The following is a 17,712-nucleotide window of genomic DNA, read 5'->3' on the forward strand; positions in this document are numbered from 1 at the left end:
TAATATAATCTAATCTAAATGTAATCTAATCTAAATCATATCTGTATATTGTGGCAAACTCATGAATGACCCTCAGTGTATCACTTCTAGTTCTGAAAAATCCTGCCTCAGATTTTCCTGAAGCAATAGACTAATCTAGTTGTTTTACAATATCAAGATGTAATAGCAGCACAAGTGCTGTTTGCCACAAATAAAAAATGTGGTATCTGATTTTCAGTTCTGGTGAGTTATCAGGTGATAGGTTTGGACATCCCAAAGATGAGTGGATCATAGCAATCACTGGCTATTCACAACAAACAAGATAGTATCTTTACCCAATCAGCCCACACTTGCAAAACTCAAGACAGTGACCAGCATTAAATGTGATTGGACAATATTTGCTGGATAATCTTGGAGTGTGCAAAGAATTACGTTAAGAACCATTTTAGGATTGTCAGTCAAGCTTGCAGTAAGGTGTGCTTGTGCAACTCAACATCATGGAGGAGAAAGTGAGGACTGCAGATGCTGGAGATCAGAGCTGAAAATGTGTTGCTGGAAAAGTGCAGCAGGTCAGGCAGCATCCAAGGACCAGGAGAATCAATGTTTCGGGCATGAGCCCTTTTTCAGGAATGAGGAAAGTGTGCTAAGCAGGCTAAGATAAAAGGTAGGGAGGAGCGACTTGGGGGAGGGGCATTGGAAATGTGATAGGTAGAAGGAGGTGGAAGGCATGACTCAACATCATGCCTTGACCTGTTCGGTTTAAAATTTAAACCAAGCTTGACAGTTAACTGGCAGTTAAAATTAACTGATGCATTTCCAATGGCAATGCCTGTACCAATTAGAGTCAATCAGTAAGCTGTCCTATGATATGAATATTGGTTTCCTCTTAATTGAGTATTCTTGTGAATTGCCTTGAGTACGAGACAAAAAGCTTCAACAGAATATATTTTTTTCAGTGGTAGAAAGTTTCATGATTGTTGTTACTGAGACAAGCTTTTAATTCTAAATTTATGAATTGAATTTAAATATCAGCTTTCATTTTGGAATTTGATCTTCTGTGCGAAGAATTAGTTAGAACCTCTGAATTGCTCCTCCAGCATTATTTTGCAGTTGATCACTGTTTCCATTATTTCATTGACGTCAACTATCTGAGTTCTGATTGCACATTTTGTTGTATCATGGTACTTTCTTCGAGAGAATGTGTAATTCACTTAACAGTTCTCTATTTATCAGACCCATGCAATAAAATATGATTTGCCAATCCAAGTTAGACCATTCTGTAAGATAGATAATCAAAAGTTAATTCTCTGAAGTTAATTTGTGAAAATCTTTTGAAGACAGTCATTTTAACAATGAGAATATTATATTATTCATTGCTTTGACTGACATCATATAAAGCAGGTTTCAGTTCTTCTTTCGTAAACATAAATCTTGATCTACCCTTTGCACCTGTTTGCTCTGAGTACTGATTTTTACATTGCACTGTACAGCCTGTGTATATTTGAAATGTATACAATGGTTAGAAAGGTTTTCCTTTTCTGAAGAAGCTGTTTGTTTGTGAACAGAAGAACATTGATAACTCGGGTATAGCTAATTAAATGAACTTTCCATTGGATCAAGCATTTGCTGAGTAAGGGTAATTCTTCTATTAATGCATCATTAATGAAGTCAAAAACATTGAAAGGAAGGCACTGCAATTTCATGAAATATTGAGTTTCTTGGTTTATGATGAACAAAAGTTGGATTGTATTTATTTTGCTAAATGTTTGAGCTGCAGAGCCTACGTTTGTCACAAATTCCTTGGAAATAATTTTGTTTTTCAAAGCATAAACTTCAATGCTGGCTGTCTGCCTTGAATTTTATCTACTTACCATAATGTGGTCATGAGATTTTCTTGCCTGATCGTTAAGAAAATAAGTATTTGCATCAAAATTCTAACACGAAATTGAAATGAAGTTGGAAATTGTTAGAGTAGTTGTTTTTAAATTTCTGCCAACTGGCAAGATTATTTGGGCAGTGTATCTCTGAGAGATTATTCTTTCAGTAACACTACACTTTTTAATGTGTCTTTGTAAGCAGTGTGGACATCTTTATATGAAATAGCATGAATAATATGACGAACTAATGATAGAAGAGCTGATATGTTACTGGGGACAACTTAATTAGTATGTTTTGTCTGCCATTTTAGCGACATATTTTAGACTGTAATATGTAGCAGAGTTAACAATGGGTTGTATGTAGAGGGCCTCCAGAGAAACTGTCATATGTGAGAGACCGTGTTTTATCAAGGGATCTATTTAGTATCCTGGATCTTATACCAAATTGAAAAAGAAATCAAATTGAGATTCACTGCTTTGCATGGCTAATAAAGATGAAAAGATCAGATAATGAAATTAATGAGCATAATGTTTACCACATGACAATAAACTTTTAGAATATCTGTACTTCCTGAATTTGAACTTTCTTGAAGATGCAGGAGCTTTCTTAATATCCTGTTTCTTTCCAAAATGGAAGCTGATCTTAAATGGGCTTCGCTACTGATATTTCTAAATATTATTTGATTATGCAGCATTTAGGAATTGTTTCATGATCAAGAGGCTTCTTGTATGACATTATTGTTTTATACTTCAACAAACACTGGCTAAATAATACTGAAATCCGCACTGTTTGGTTATGATTGAAGTCTTGCCTGTTGGTCACCACTGATTGATATGACCTTGGGTTTGATAACTCAGTTGTTATACTTTAATACATTTTTCAATAAATAATTCCTCATGCTATATTTACTTTATGCTGCATATTTGAGTTTGATTTTATTTCGTAAAGTGTCATATTTTCAAATATATTATTGCAGATCAGTGTCAGAAAATGGTCTTTTGTGCATTGAAGAAAGAATTAATTGTGGCATTTGCACCTGCAAGACAAAAGAAATTTAACCTTTTCAATAGATTTACTGATTAGACTGAAATTATTCTTCCTGTTTATTCCGTGGCTTGACCTAAACTTGTACTGATTTAGTTTCCAACATATTAATTTATTCATATGTAGAATGCATGTCACACAATGTTGTGAATAGTTACATCCTCAAACATAGTGGAGCCCAATACATCAGCGCAAAAAACCAGGCAGAAGCATTTGCATCCATCTTCAGCTGAATAGATGATCAAGTTTGGCCACCGTCTGAAGTCTACAGCATTTAGCAGTCTTCAGCCAGTGCAGTTCACACCATGTGATGTCAAGAAGTGGCTGAAGGCACTGGATACTTTGAAAGTGAAAGGCCCGGACAAGATTGTAGTAGGAGTACTGAACTCATATTCCAGTAGTCTGTTCTGCTATAATGAGTATTTATTCAACATGAATTAGCATTAAAGTTTTTGAAGAATTTAGACCATTATTTGTAGAATGCAAACTTTCCTTACATGCGTTGGCTATAAAGTGATATTATGAGATCACAAGAGAATGGAACTATCGCATTATATCAGAACTGACTGTACCAGCCTGGTCCTCAAACCAAACAGTTCAGGACAGCTACAATATTGGCATTAACTAGCAATGTGCAAGTTTGCACAGGCATGTTATATGCACAAAAAACAAGACAATCCAACCAACCAATCCCTGTCTGATAAGTCCACTCTCAGTCACCATCCAAGTAACAGTCAGTTGGATTCTGCCAGTGATGAGGAGGAGGGGTTGCAATGTGAGTGTCAGTTTGTTAGACATCAAAAACTTCTGACTGTGTATGCCATCAAGTAGCCCTTGCAAAATTGGAATCCATGAGAATTGGAAAATAAGTCTTCGCCAGTTGGAGTCACTTGTTGCAGAAAGGAGATTGTACTTCAATAACCATTCATCTCGGTCCATGGACATCACCACCGGAGTTTGAGGGTTGTGTCTTTTGTCCAACCATCTTTAGCTGCTTCACCAATGCCTTCATGAACTCAGAGTGGAGTTCAAATGGCAGATCATACTATTTGTTTTTCCAAAAAGAAGTGTTTGGCACTGTCCACAAGATGTGCATTTTGTAAAGGTCTTTTTCTAAATCTATTGAGAACGAACTAGTCAACTGTTTATTAGCTCCAGGTGGACAAGCTTGTCTATTGTTGCCACAAATGTTGGAATGTGCCAACAGTCTGTCCCTATTCCATAGTTACATTTGTGCCCAGGTGTCCCTGAAGGAGGAGTGTGGGGTATCCATCAATGATCTTGATTTCTTTTGAGAGATATGGGCACCACGAAGGATACAGTACTTTATTTCCCCCTTCAACTCTTTTTTTTGATTTAGTCCCTTCCCGGTCTTCCTACCCAACCCCACCCACTTAGCCACCCCTACCAGTACTACCATCATTTGCTCATAATGGAGATAGCTTGTAAATACTCAATTGGATAAACAGGTGCTTTTACTCATGGTGGTTACTAGCTTTAAAGAAAAGCAAATAAAAAGTCATGGTGATTCTGGTGGTGGGAAGACACTCAGTTGTGTGTCATAATACTTCTGGGGGATAACAAATAAACAAATGCCAGAATGACATCAATTTGTAAAGGCAGTTTACTTCTCGTCACATAATAAACACTTGTGTTCACTTCTGGCAGGATTGGTAATTTTCTGGTTTCATTAATTTAAAATGTGTGGTGGTTGATTTGGTAGTACTGTTGCCTTTTGGTAGACTGCTGCTTCCCAAACACACAATTGATGGTGACACTTAAGTGCCCAATTAAAAAGAGAGCTACATTGTTGGAGATTCTCCCTTTCAGATGAGATGCAAACTGAAGACCTTGCACTTTGATATGGTAACGTTTAAGCAAGGAATTCCCCAGTGTTCTGTCAGCATTTCTTTTTGATCTACTATTGACAAAACAAATTACTGTATCTGGTCGTTCATCCTTTCGCTGTGTATGTTTACTGCAACAGTGACAATGAACCTATAACGCTCTTGGGAGTATTTTGAAAAAGTACTATGTGCAACATCATTGTCAGTTTTTTCCATTCTCTTACTCTTATTCTCTCATTCTTTCTTGCAATCTTCCTCTGTTTCTGTTTTGCTGTTAATCTCTTTCTGTACCAGGGAAGGAATGTTGCATGTATCCATTCAGAAGTGTCAATTTGAAACTTTGGTATTAGTGACATTTGTGAAGTCCATTGCCTCCTACCTGCAGCCTATTTCTCTAAATTGTGTGGTAGGAAGCCTAAATTCTTTCTCATCCATCTGATCAGAAATGTTAATACATACAGCTGGAAAAGGTAGAACTTAAGCTTCTCAGGATGCAGCTTCAAGCCCTTGCTCAGCACCTAGCACCAGACAGATACATATAACTCATATGCATGGCTTGGATGAAAGGAACTCATGCTGGTGAGAGCACGCATTGGTCACAAACTCATCTGTCAGAGTCTGCAATAGTAATCTGAGGTAATGCTGTAGCAAAATTAAATGCTGACTGCACACTAATGACCATCCTCTGGAGTTCTTCAGGCAAGAGACTCTACACAAACTCCCTGCAAGTTTTGTGAAGGTATGATGGAACTTCCAGAGGGGTTGCGTGCCCTGGTGCAGTGGAGAAGTCATGTAGGCTGTGTGAGCTGTAATCACACAAATGCTTTAAAATGAATGGCTTTCTCCACTAAGAACTGGCACTGTGTAATGGTACGGCAAAAGGAGTAGCTCACTGATGGGAAACTAGGTATGTTCACTGACCCACATTCTACCAACTGGCTCCCCATGCCCAGACTAAGGCAAGAAGAGTGGCATGACGTGGATGTAGTCTACAGAGGACTCTCGATTATCCGGCAAGATCACCAAGGTTCCGATGTTCGGCTAAACTATGTTATCCGGCACTCGATTATCCGGAATTTGATTAACCAAATGAAATACTGCCTGCCCGTGTCCTTCGGATAATCGAGGTTCCTCTGTATTTGCATTTTTAGAAGGTTTTCAGTTAGGTCTCACGGGTGATAAGTGGACAAAATTAGAGCACTTAGGATTGGGAGTGAAATAGGAGTATGGATTGAGAATTGGCTACCAGCACCATTTATCCACTGTAAGGACCTCAGGTCTGTACATAGTAGCAGGTTCCAGAATTGAAAGTTAATGGGTTGGGACATGGATTGGTAAGCCAAACCTTCAAGCAGCTTCCCAACTGTGGAGTTTGGAGGGAACACTGGTTAGCAGGCAGAAAATAGGAGTAGTTGGGTCATTCTCAGGCTAGCAGTCTATTAACATTGGAGAACCAGAAGGAATAATGTTTGGCTGCAGCTCTTCATAATCTATAAATGATTTGGATAGAACAAGTTGTAATATTCTAAATTTGCAAATGGGATGAGATGGAAATGTAAATTATGAACAAGAACATGGCAAGCGCATGGCAGGTAGAATATAGTAGGAGTAAATGTGCAGTTATCCACCTTGGTAGGAAAATATACTGGATATATCTCCAAATGTTGAAAGATTGGAAAATAGATGTCTGTTTATGAGTCACTAAATGCTAGCATGCAGGTGCTATAATTAGTAAGGAGGATGAATGGTATATTGATTTGAATACAGTAGGATTTAAGTGTTTACATGTGCTAACAAGCCTTGGTAAGATCATACCTGGAGTCTTGTGTATAGTTTTGGTCTCCTTTATCTAAGGAACAAGATACTAGCTAGAGAGGGAGTTGGAACTGTGCTCACCAGACTAATCCCTAGGAAGTTAAGATTGTCCTATGAAGAGAGATTAAAGGAACTGTGCCTGTAATCTTCAGATTTTTGAAGAATGAGAAGTGACCTTATTGAAACTTCGAAAATTCTTGGGAATTGACAGGGTGAATGCAGATGATATGTTTGTCCTGGCTGTAGAGTCCAAAGACCAGACCAAATAATCTCAGAAAAAGCAGTAGGCCAATAAGAACTCATGGTTTTAACCATGGGCTACTTTGTTAGAAATCTTGCCCTCCTCTACCTAAGAGTTTTACACAAATTTGATCAAGAAAACCTTGCCACCTGTCTCTTAAACCATGGCAAAATCTACTCATTTCACTATTGTTTAATGAGCTTCTATTAGCTGTCTGCATAATAAAGTGTAATAATTCCTGTGTCTGTCATTGTCACTTCAAATGCACATTATATTTCAATGTGGCACTTTAAGTGGAAGAAGCTGGACAAAGATTCTATTTGACTGAAGGTGAACAAATCACAATGAGCAAAGATTAATTCAATATTTTTATATAATGCCACAAAGATACTAGTCAAAAACAAACATCACACAGTCAGTAACACTCACCAAACTCTCTACACAACGCAAAACACTTGTTTTAAAATTACACACATTGATTTCTGATGAAGTCACTGAATTCGAAACATTAACTCAGATTTCTCCCCACAGATGTTGCCAGACATGTCTATAAGTTTCCCTTACAACATTTTGGCTTTCTATCGAAATTAAACCCTCAGAATTAAGTCCTTGACCTGCTTTTCACATGCTATTGATCAGCATCAGTGTTTTTGAATGTGTTGGATTTTCAAAGTTGTAATTCCTTTTCAACAGCAAAACGAAAAACTATAATGCTATGACAACTATGTAGAAAATTTGCAAATAAGACGAAGGTGAACCGATTTAAATATTAGACTTTCATTTTAATCCTGAGTCATTGTCAAAGAGTTATAAATGTCTACAGCATAGAAAATGACTCTTCAATCTATTGGGTCTGTGCCAGTGAAAAATAATTGCCAAACTATTCCAATCCCATTTCCCAGAACTTGGCCCATTGGCTTGGATGTCTTGGCATTGCAAGTGTACACCTCAGTACGAAAATGTAGTGGGAGTTTCTGTATCCATTTCTTTACAGCAGTGAATTCCAGACTCCCAAAACCCTCTTGATTGAAAATTATTTTCCTCACATTCTTTCTTAACTTTTTACCCTTGTCTTAAATCTATAAGCCAAGTCATTGATCCCTCCACCTAGAGGGCAAGTCCCTCCCTGTCTGACCTGTCTGTGCCTCTATAATTCGGTACATCTCGGTCATGTCCTCCCTCAGTTTTCTCTGCTTCAAGGAAATCACCCCAGTCTATCCAATCTCTCTTTATAACTAAAACTCTCCAGCCCAAACAACATCCTGATAACTCTTCCCTGCATTTTCTCCACTATAGTCACGCCCCTCCCATATATGGATTCCAGAACTGCACACAATGCTGAACCAACACTTGTACAGTTTCAGTATAATTTCCCTGCTGTTAGATTCTGTACCTTGGCCAATAAAGGCAAGTGTTCCGTATGCTGCCTTAACCACTTTATGTAACAGTTTCACTACCTTAAGGGACCAGTGGACATGCACAGCAAGGGTTCTGTTATCCTCAGTGCTTCCAAGGTGCTACCATTTCTCATATTGCCTCGCCTTGTTTATCCTACCCACTTCACTTCAAACGTATTTGGATTGAATTCCATTTGTCTCTGGGTCTGTACTTGATGGAGTTTTGAGGATGCGGGGATCTCGTTGAAAACTAGAATACTGAGAGGCCTGGACAGAGTGGACATGGAGAAGATGTTTCCACTAGTAGGCAAGTCTAGACTCTGGAGGATAGCCTTGGAGTGAAGCAACAAAACTTTAAAACTGAGGTGAAGAGGAAAATTTCTTCAGCCAGAGGGTGGTGAATCTGTTGAAGTCATTGCTGCAGAAGGCTGTGGAAGCCAAGTGATTGAGTGTATTTATGACCTAAGATAGATAGGCTCTTGTTTATTAAGGGGATCAAGGGTTACAGGGAGAAGGCAGGAGGATGGTGTTGAGAAACATATCGGCCATGATTGAATCGTGGAGCAGATTTTATAAGCTGAAATGGCCTAATTCTGCTCCTATATCTTTTTAATGAAGTAATGTTTTGGCATTGCATACAAAGTGAGCAAAACACAAGTTAACTCTTGTCATGATCCCTGTAGAAACAATTATGTTTTAAAAAGGTATTTGAATTTCCATTGACAGACAGCATTTCTGACTAAGATTTCTTGTTTTATTGCTTTCAATGTAATAAACTCACAATTGCTTTATCAAAACAATATTAAAAACTGAATTTTTAATCTTTCACTGTCAAAAAATCATTCTCTCTGATTACATTTTACTCTGTTCCTTAAGTTAACATTTCATTTTCCAGGAATCAGTCCAAAATATTCAAAGATCCTGATGGTTCTTTTCATGTTTTCCTTTACCAGCTTGAAATAATTTCTCAAACTTAAAATGAAGTGTTATCCCTCAGACTTTTTTTCTTCAAATCAAAACTAGAGGAGTCATCAAACACTAAATCCTTATAACCTGGCCACTTCAGTATGAGCACAAGCTCCTGCCTGCATTCAACGTGGTGACCAATAGAAGTCAATAGCTGCCTCTATCTCTGCATTCTTTTGCTTCTTTTCCCGTGTGTTGTCTCTCATGCTTTCTGTTCTCTCTGTTCTTTTTCTCAAATCCTATGTAATCTCAAAGACAATAGCATTTTCTGATGCCAGTCTGCAACAATGTACGCGCTGCTCTCCAAATCAATATCTGTGCAAATAAATATGTGCTTCTCCAGTATTCTTTTCAAGTTGAAGCTGATCTGTAAGATATTGAAACTCTCTTGGAGTAAACTATGTACATTATAAACTGGATTCAGCAGGCTAGAGCAGTAAGTACAGCTGCCTGCATGTGTGGTAGTTAAAAAATAAGTAGAGGTTTGGCTTTGATCACATTTAACAATCCAACTGCAAATCTGGGCTAGTTGTTTGAAATTGTTAATTTTCAAGACTCCATTCAGATATTTGCATATCGACAAGTTAAAGTCATCTTTGAACCAACATGGTTGGACAGTATTTTGGATTAAGGAAAGATTGACTATTAGGAAAGATTAAGGAAACTTGACTTGGTTAAATGTAACTTTTTAAATTGCCTTGAGCTTTAATGCTGGTTTGGCCAAGCTAAAAGAAACTCCACTCCAGAGACTTTCATGTGTGACTGGCAGAACGAACGCAACCAACATCAAAAAGGTGGAGTACACAAAAATTATATACATGTATGGTTTGCAAAAATACCAACACGAACTTTCAAGAGCAGTAAGTAGTCAGTTGCGAGCTGTAGTTTCTATCTGTGGAAGTTTGGAAAAACATCCTTTTATGTATTACTTTGAGAGTCAAAATTTCAATTTTGTTTAGATTTTTCACATGTATTTACTCCAATTTTACTTTTGAGCTGATAGAATATAATAAACATGGAACTATGTGAACATCAATTCTCTGAACATCAGTTCTTCAGTTATCATCAACCAGCACCTTGGATTGCAACATGCAGTTTTTTTCATGGAATTAGAAGTTTGATTTGTTGCAAAAAAATTATGTAGAGTAGTATGCCAATTTGCAGGTGTGAAAAACATTGGTAGTGGTATCAGTCAATGGCAAGGGGATATGAGGGTGCAGAATAGATGGACAAATGACAGATGGAATTTAACTCAGAAGTGTGAGGTGATCCATTTTGATGGAGAGTCAGTGTCACAGTTCTATAGACCATGGGAGTGGATATGATAGAAAAACCTGGAGTTTATATTGAATGAGTAGTTAGTCTTATAGGATATTACAGCAGTCAAATTATATAGGGTTTTGGGGTTCATAAGTAAAAAGGGATTGATACAAAAACAAGAAGTTCTACTTAATCTTAATAAAGTTCTGTTTTAAAACAAAAATGAACCATGGCATCTGGGAGTCAAGATTCCCTTATAGTACCTGTAAACCCACAACTGCTACGTAGGACAAAGGAAGCAAACAGATGGGAACCTGACCTGTAAATTCTTGGAAAAAGTGAGGACTGCAGATGCTGGAGATCAGAGTTGAAAATGTGTTGCTGAAAAAAAACGCAGCAGGTCAGGCAGCATCCAAGGAGCAGGAGAATCGACGTTTCGGGCATGAGCCCTTCTTCAGGAATGAGGAAAGTGTGCCAAGCAGGCTAAGATAAAAGGTAGGGAGGAGGGACTTAGGGGAGGGGCGTTGGAAATGCGATAGGTGGAAGGAGGTTAAGGTGAGGGTGATAGGCCGGAGTGGGGGTGGGGGCGGGGGCGGGGGCGGAGAGGTCAGGAAGAAGATTGCAGGTTAGGAAGGTGGTGCTGAGTTCGAGGGTTGGGACTGAGACAAGGTGGGGGGAGGGGAAATGAGGAAACTGGAGAAATCTGAGTTCATCCCTTGTGGTTGGAGGGTTCCTAGGTGGAAGATGTGGCGCTCTTCCTCCAGCCATCGTAGGCGCAAGTAGGCGGCCTGTCTCCCCAATATTGAGGAGGCCACATTGGGTGCAGCAGATGCAGTAAATGATGTGTGTGGAGGTGCAGGTGAATTTGTGGCGGATATGGAAATTGAGGAGACAGGCCGCCTACTTGCGGAACATTTCAGAGAACACCTCTGGGACACCCAGACCAACCAACCCAACCACCCCGTGGCTCAACACTTCAACTCCCCCTCCCACTCCACCAAGGACATGCAGGTCCTTGGACTCCTCCATCGCCAGACCATAGCAACACGACAGCTGGAGGAAGAGCACCTCATCTTCCGCCTAGAAACTCTCCAACCACAAGGGATGAACTCAGATTTCTCCAGTTTCCTCATTACCCCTCCCCCCACCTTGTCTCAGTCCCAACCCTCGAACTCAGCACCACCTTCCTAACATGCAATCTTCTTCCTGACCTCTCCGCCCCCACCCCCACTCCGGCCTATCACCCTCACCTTGACCTCCTTCCACCTATCGCATTTCTAACCCCCCCTCCCCCAAGTCCCTCCTCCCTACCCTTTATCTTAGCCTGCTTAGCACACTTTCCTCATTCCTGAAGAAGGGCTCATGCCCGAAACGTCAATTCTCCTGCTCCTTGGATGCTGCCTGACCTGTAAATTCTTGTCCAAGCCCTATAGCACCCTGATTTTGAACTATATTGCTGTTGCTTCCCTGTCAGTGGATCAAACCATAAACTGTCTCCTTTAGCGGTGTATACATTCCTGCACTAAAAGGATTGAATTGGTTCAAGAAGGTGGCTTAACGTCATTTTCTTGAGCAATTAAGGATGGCCAACTAAAATTGGCTTCATCATTGATACCCAAATTCCAGGAATAAATTTAAAAGAAGTCCTGGCTTCTTAGATAGCATTGAGGGCACTTGAACACAGCAAATAGGAGTAGGGCCTGAAACGCTTGGCACATCATTCAACAAAATTATGGCTGTCTGGCTCAGGTCAGAAGTTCTCTTTCATTCTGGCTCCTCCTATCCTTCAACTCTGATATTTCAAAAATCAATGTACTTCATCTTGTAACATTTGCAATAATCTAGCCTCAACAATATCTCGGGGAGAGAATTCCTGATATTCACTATCCTTCAGCAGAAGCATTTCCTCTGCATCTCAAGTGTCCCCTTATTCTGAAACTATGCCTCTGGTTGTGATTTCCCCATTAGTGGAAATATTTTCTCAACATCTTTCCTGTCAATTCCACTCAGAATCTTGTTTGTTTCAATAAAGTGACCCCTCATTAATCTAAACTCTAATAAATAAAGGGCTTGTCTTTTTACCTCTTCTTAATGAGTTGACTCCTTCATTCCAGGAATCAGCCTTGTAAATGTTGTTTGAACACCTTCCAGGCCACTCTCGCCTTTGTCAATTAGGGGGAATCAAAATAATCCACAGTATGTCAAGTGCGGCTTCTGTACTGCACCTTTTTAGAGTCTCGTTCTTTTTAAATAATATTTTACCTTTTGGTAATTCCTAGAGAATGTGCAGGGAATATTAACCAGAATGGTTCCAGGGACTTGGGATTTTGATTGCAAAGTTAGGTTGGAGATACTGGTATTGAAGAAAAGGAAATTGGTTGGGAGGTGATTTGATAGAGCTCTAAACAATTATGCTGGAAAAGCACAGCAGGTCAGGCAGCACCTGAGGAGCAGGAAAATCGACGTTTTGGGCAGGCGCCCTTCATCAGGGATCAGGCATTCCTGATGAAGGGCTCCTGCCCGAAATGTCGATTTTTCCTGCTCCTTGGATGCAACCTGACCTGCTGTGCTTTTCCAGCACCACTCTAATCTTGACTCTGATCTTCAACATCTGCAGTCCTGCCTTTCGTCTCTAAAAGATTATAGCACATCATTAAATGAAAGATAATCAAAGAAAAACTGTTCTACTTAGCTCGTTGTATAAGAAGTAGTGACACAAGTATAAAAACTGATAATAAAATCTTTTAGAAATATATAAAAAAGGTGAGACTCTGGATTCAATAATGGAGAAGGAGGTCAACAACAGAAGCTTTGAACTAAATATTTTATATTTTTCTTCACAGTGGAGTGTGCAAAACACATTCCAGTAGTAGTAAGGAAAACAGGGAGCAAAAGGGACAAATTAACTTCAAGTAATCATAGTCATTAGCAAAAAGATGCTCAGAAGTATAATGCTATCAAAGTATACTGGACAAGATGGCTTGTGACTGAGAACATTAAAAGATATTCATCAGTCATTCCAGGGATTAATTGATTGATTGTAATCATCTAATTGATTTGTAATCATCAACGTGTCAGGTATTTAGAAATGTAATGGTATTATTCAAGACAGAAAGCAGGAAACTATAGACCAGTTAGTCTAGCATCTCTCCTTGGAAAAATGCAGGAATCATTTTTAAAAAGGTAGTAAAGCATGACGTTTCGAAAATGGTAATTCAATGATGTTGTGAAAGGGAAACAGGTTATAATTTAGTTCAGTGAGTGGGAGAGGTATGACAGATGGGGTATAATATGGGAAGTGTGACCTCATCTACCCAAGCTCAAACTTAGTCACTAGAAGATACTAAAATTGATAAGGAGGTGGTATTGGATAAGCAGTTGGACCAGAGTAGGTCCTTAGAATAGGCAATAAAGGTTTCTCGACCAGATGAAAGCACCCAAAGATATCGAAGAAAGCAAGAGTGTAATATGCAGAGGCACTGGCCATAATTCTTCAGTCTTCCATGCACTTAGTTGATGCAACATTATGAATGTTACCCCTTTTTTTACAAAAGATTGCTCAGACAAACCCAGTGTAATGTAAGCTGTGTGGTCTTAAATGTGTGTAATATAATTTATGCTTAAAGGTTGGATTTAGAACTAGTTGCATATGGGTTTTAGTGTATGAGGACTTAGTACAGCACAGAATCAGGCCCTTTGGCCCACCAAGCCCGCATCGAATCTAAACTTAATTTTTAATGATCAACTTGTTGGAGTTTCTGAAGCCATGGTTTGTTTGGAAAAAAAGCAATACTTGGTGTCTAATGGGAAGTTGTTTACTTTTGAGTGAACAGAATTAATATTTGTACATTAGGCTTCATTTAGAAGGATCTGGAAATTTTTTTTGTTTTGACACATCTATTTTGAAGAAACCTTTAACATCTGCAAACTGCAAAATTGTGTGTTTGAAGCTGGATGTGTAAAACTGTTGCTCCTGAAGAAGGGAGATAGTTTAGAACTGTTTTTTAAAAAAAAGGTTATTTCCGTGTAAGATGGTTACTTTGAAAATTCCAAACCAGAAATGTTTAATTAAAATTTGCAGGAATTATTGAAGCTCAGTTACACGCAGGCCCAAGAAAGAGGCTATCCGATTCTTAGAACTAGGAATTGAAGTGTCAATTAAGTTTAATCCTCGAGTTGTGCCAAAAACTGCAAAGGGGTGTTGTTGGGATTATGGGCTTATATTTTACCATCTGATTCAAGATCTTTAAACTTGTGTAATGTAAATAGTTTAGTTTATACTATCTTATCTTTTTATTTGCAGAATAAATTCTGTTTTATTGTTAACATCAAATTCACAGCATTGCTTTCAGCAAAAGACTACCTATTTTAAAATGTTTTTAAAATGTTGTATCAAGCCAGGTTTTAGTCTGGGATCTGACTTGTCCAATAGTAACATCAACTGGAACCATAAACCACCATTGCAGACCAGTTAGAACAATGAAGAGTGCTCCTGGTGATCATCCCAAGAACAGCACAAGGCATACCTCAAAATGATGTGTCAACCTGTTGAAGCTATGATGCATGACTACGTCTGTGCCAAATAGAATAATCAGGAAATGCTGCCTAACTCTGTGATCCTGCGAATACAGTTGTGACAGGTGGTGGAAATTAAGTAACTCACTGGAAGTGGAGGACCCGCAAATACCTTCAATGATAAGGGAGTGCATCACACTGGTTTAAAAAGACTATTGCATTTGCAACAATTTTCAGCCAGAAGTGCTTACAGAGTAATGTATTTTGAGCTGAATCTTTGAATATTTTGAAAGCTGCATTAGAGATTTTTGACTGACAAGAGATATGGGGTAATGAGAAAAATGAGTTAAGTCAAATCATGATCTTGTTAAGTGACCGAGTTAGCTTGATGGGTCTAATTCCAATTCCTGCATCTCTCAGTTTGTTATGCTCTTGGGATTTCAGGTTTTGGACCACCGATTTAGGAGGAATGAGACAACAAATTTGTTATACAACACATGGCAATAACCTGGTGGTGAGAGCAGAGATAGCAACGGTTTCAAAAGGAAATTGAATAATCTGTTACAGTGATCTTCTTTTAGTCCAGAGTTTGATGGGAAACCATATTTACCTGCACCATGATTTAGTACTTTAAGGAAATAAACTTGAAAGGCTATGGAAATGAAACAAGGCAGTAGAACTAACTCAATTGTTTGTCATAGAGTCAGCATGGACTTGATAGACCAAATAACTTCCCTCTGAACTATAACTACCCTACCTTATGTCATTGTTGGTCTATCTACAGCACATAGACTGCAGCAGTTTGAAAAGGCACCCCTTTCTTGAGTGCAACTACGAGAGGGCAATAAATGTTGATCTAGCAACACCCAGGTCCCATGAGTGAACTAAATAAAAACTCCAGAAATAAATCTGTAATATGATACCATTTCAAATTTACATAGGCATTGACATGAAGTCAGGATGTTCTTGAACACTTTCACTTTTAAATATCGTTATAATACTTCTGTCGGGAGTGAATAAGTTCTATTTATTTTTTAGATTAAGAAAGATAGCACACTTATTTTATGAGCATTGTAGAATTCTTGGATATCATTATCTAATTTGCTTTTTTTCTCAGTTTTATCTGCAGGACACTAAAAGTAGTAATGGTACGTTTATTAATAGCCAACGTTTAAGTCGAGGATCAGAGGAAAGCCCGCCATGTGAGCTCCTGTCAGGGGACATCATTCAGTTTGGTGTAGATGTAACTGAGAACACCAGGAAAGGTAAGGGTATGAATCCAATTTTTCTTTTTGTTTCAATTTTCCCATAACCCAAAAGATTGGCTTGAAGGCTACAGATATCCAATTTGATTGTTTTGTACTGCTAACTTACAAATGTTTTTGTATATTTGTCTGGTGCTGTGAATTGTGTACCTCACCCTGCCACCATTAGTGCTGGATTTGTTTTTATTGTTGAAAATACAAATTATTCCTGATTTATTGCTTATGGATAGCTTTGTGAGTGTTTTTCTTAAGAATAAAATCTATATTTTTAATATGAAGAAAGAGTTTCTACTGATAAGTGTTCTATCAAGTGGTCTATTGGGGTTGAACTCAATTATGTAACTTCAAATACTCTTTGAGATTCTGGATGTCCATCTGACATTTTCTTTTAAAAGAATATATCATTTTATTGCTCAGGAATGTTCATAAAAAATAAAGGCTTCCATTTCTATCACTTGACTCTTTTGGATTTTTTTTTTAGTACATATCTACTGTTTCACAAATGATTGGAACTCTAAGTTTCCTTAATCTGAATCACATGATTTCTACTAAGTCAGTCAACTGCAATATATTGTTGCTGTTGCATTTAAGCTGACTGTATGATGGCCTAAGTACCCTCAGAAGCTGGTGCCCATAAAGGGCTCCCAGCTTGGTAATTGTTTGTTGACCATAAGCAGCGGTCTGGCCACTTTGCCAGAGACCCTTGAGTTTTCAGTGATTCTTCAGCAATTCTTTGATGACTGTACAAACTGAGTCAGAAAATAAAAGTCGAACACACATATGCCATAGATGACTGCAAATCTGATCAGAAAATCTGATTTTTCTTTTTTATTCATTTGTAACATGAGCATTGTTGGCTAAGCTAGAATTTATTGTCTGTCCATTTTTGCCCACGAGTCAGTGAAGAGTCAACCACATTACTATGGATCTGAGGTCACATCAAGGCCAGAACAGGTAAAGATGGCAGATTTCCTACCCTAAAGGACATCAGCGAGCCAGATGTATTGTTGAAAAATCACACATTAACAGCAGCTTGTAATTGTATAATGCCTTGAATGCCCTTGAGATTTCCACTGACACCTAACTGAATATGTAGTGTTGATTAAGAATTCTGGATTTACCCCTCAGTTATTCTAATACAATCAAGCAACTTTATCTATGTTACCTTACTGAAAGACAGAAAATTCTTTGTCTGGATTTGTTTAGAAGACTTTTACAAGGGCTAGATTTTCTAAGGAGTGCAAACAGTCAGAGTACTGCTTTGCTTGTATATTTTTAAGTTAAGAAGGAGTTCTGCATTAATGAGAGGACATTCCAATCAGGGCTTCTTCAGAAATGCAGAGTGTAATTTGAATCTAACATATTCCTTGTAGAGTAGGGTAATCGGGAGTGAGTCAAACATGGTTGCCATCATCTGTGATTTAATGGTCCAGTAATCACCCTAATCTCTGCCATGCTATGGAACTGGAATTTTATTTGCAGTAAGTAGAATCATAAAATTATAG

General features: G+C 38.4%; 1 protein-coding gene across 30 annotated transcripts in view; it reads left to right on the forward strand.

Annotated features, from left to right (window-relative positions):
- The window catches only part of slmapa (sarcolemma associated protein a), a 269,091-nt gene that overhangs the window by 34,668 nt on the left and 216,711 nt on the right, over window positions 1-17,712 (forward strand). For all 30 annotated transcript variants that reach the window (XM_072582350.1, XM_072582348.1, XM_072582347.1 and 27 more), the window contains exon 2: window positions 16,060-16,207. In XM_072582350.1, coding sequence (XP_072438451.1) covers window positions 16,060-16,207 — 148 coding nt within the window. The remainder of the gene's footprint in view (window positions 1-16,059; window positions 16,208-17,712) is intronic.

Source organism: Chiloscyllium punctatum, chromosome 12 (assembly GCF_047496795.1).
Source record: "Chiloscyllium punctatum isolate Juve2018m chromosome 12, sChiPun1.3, whole genome shotgun sequence".
Lineage (NCBI taxonomy): Eukaryota > Metazoa > Chordata > Chondrichthyes > Orectolobiformes > Hemiscylliidae > Chiloscyllium > Chiloscyllium punctatum.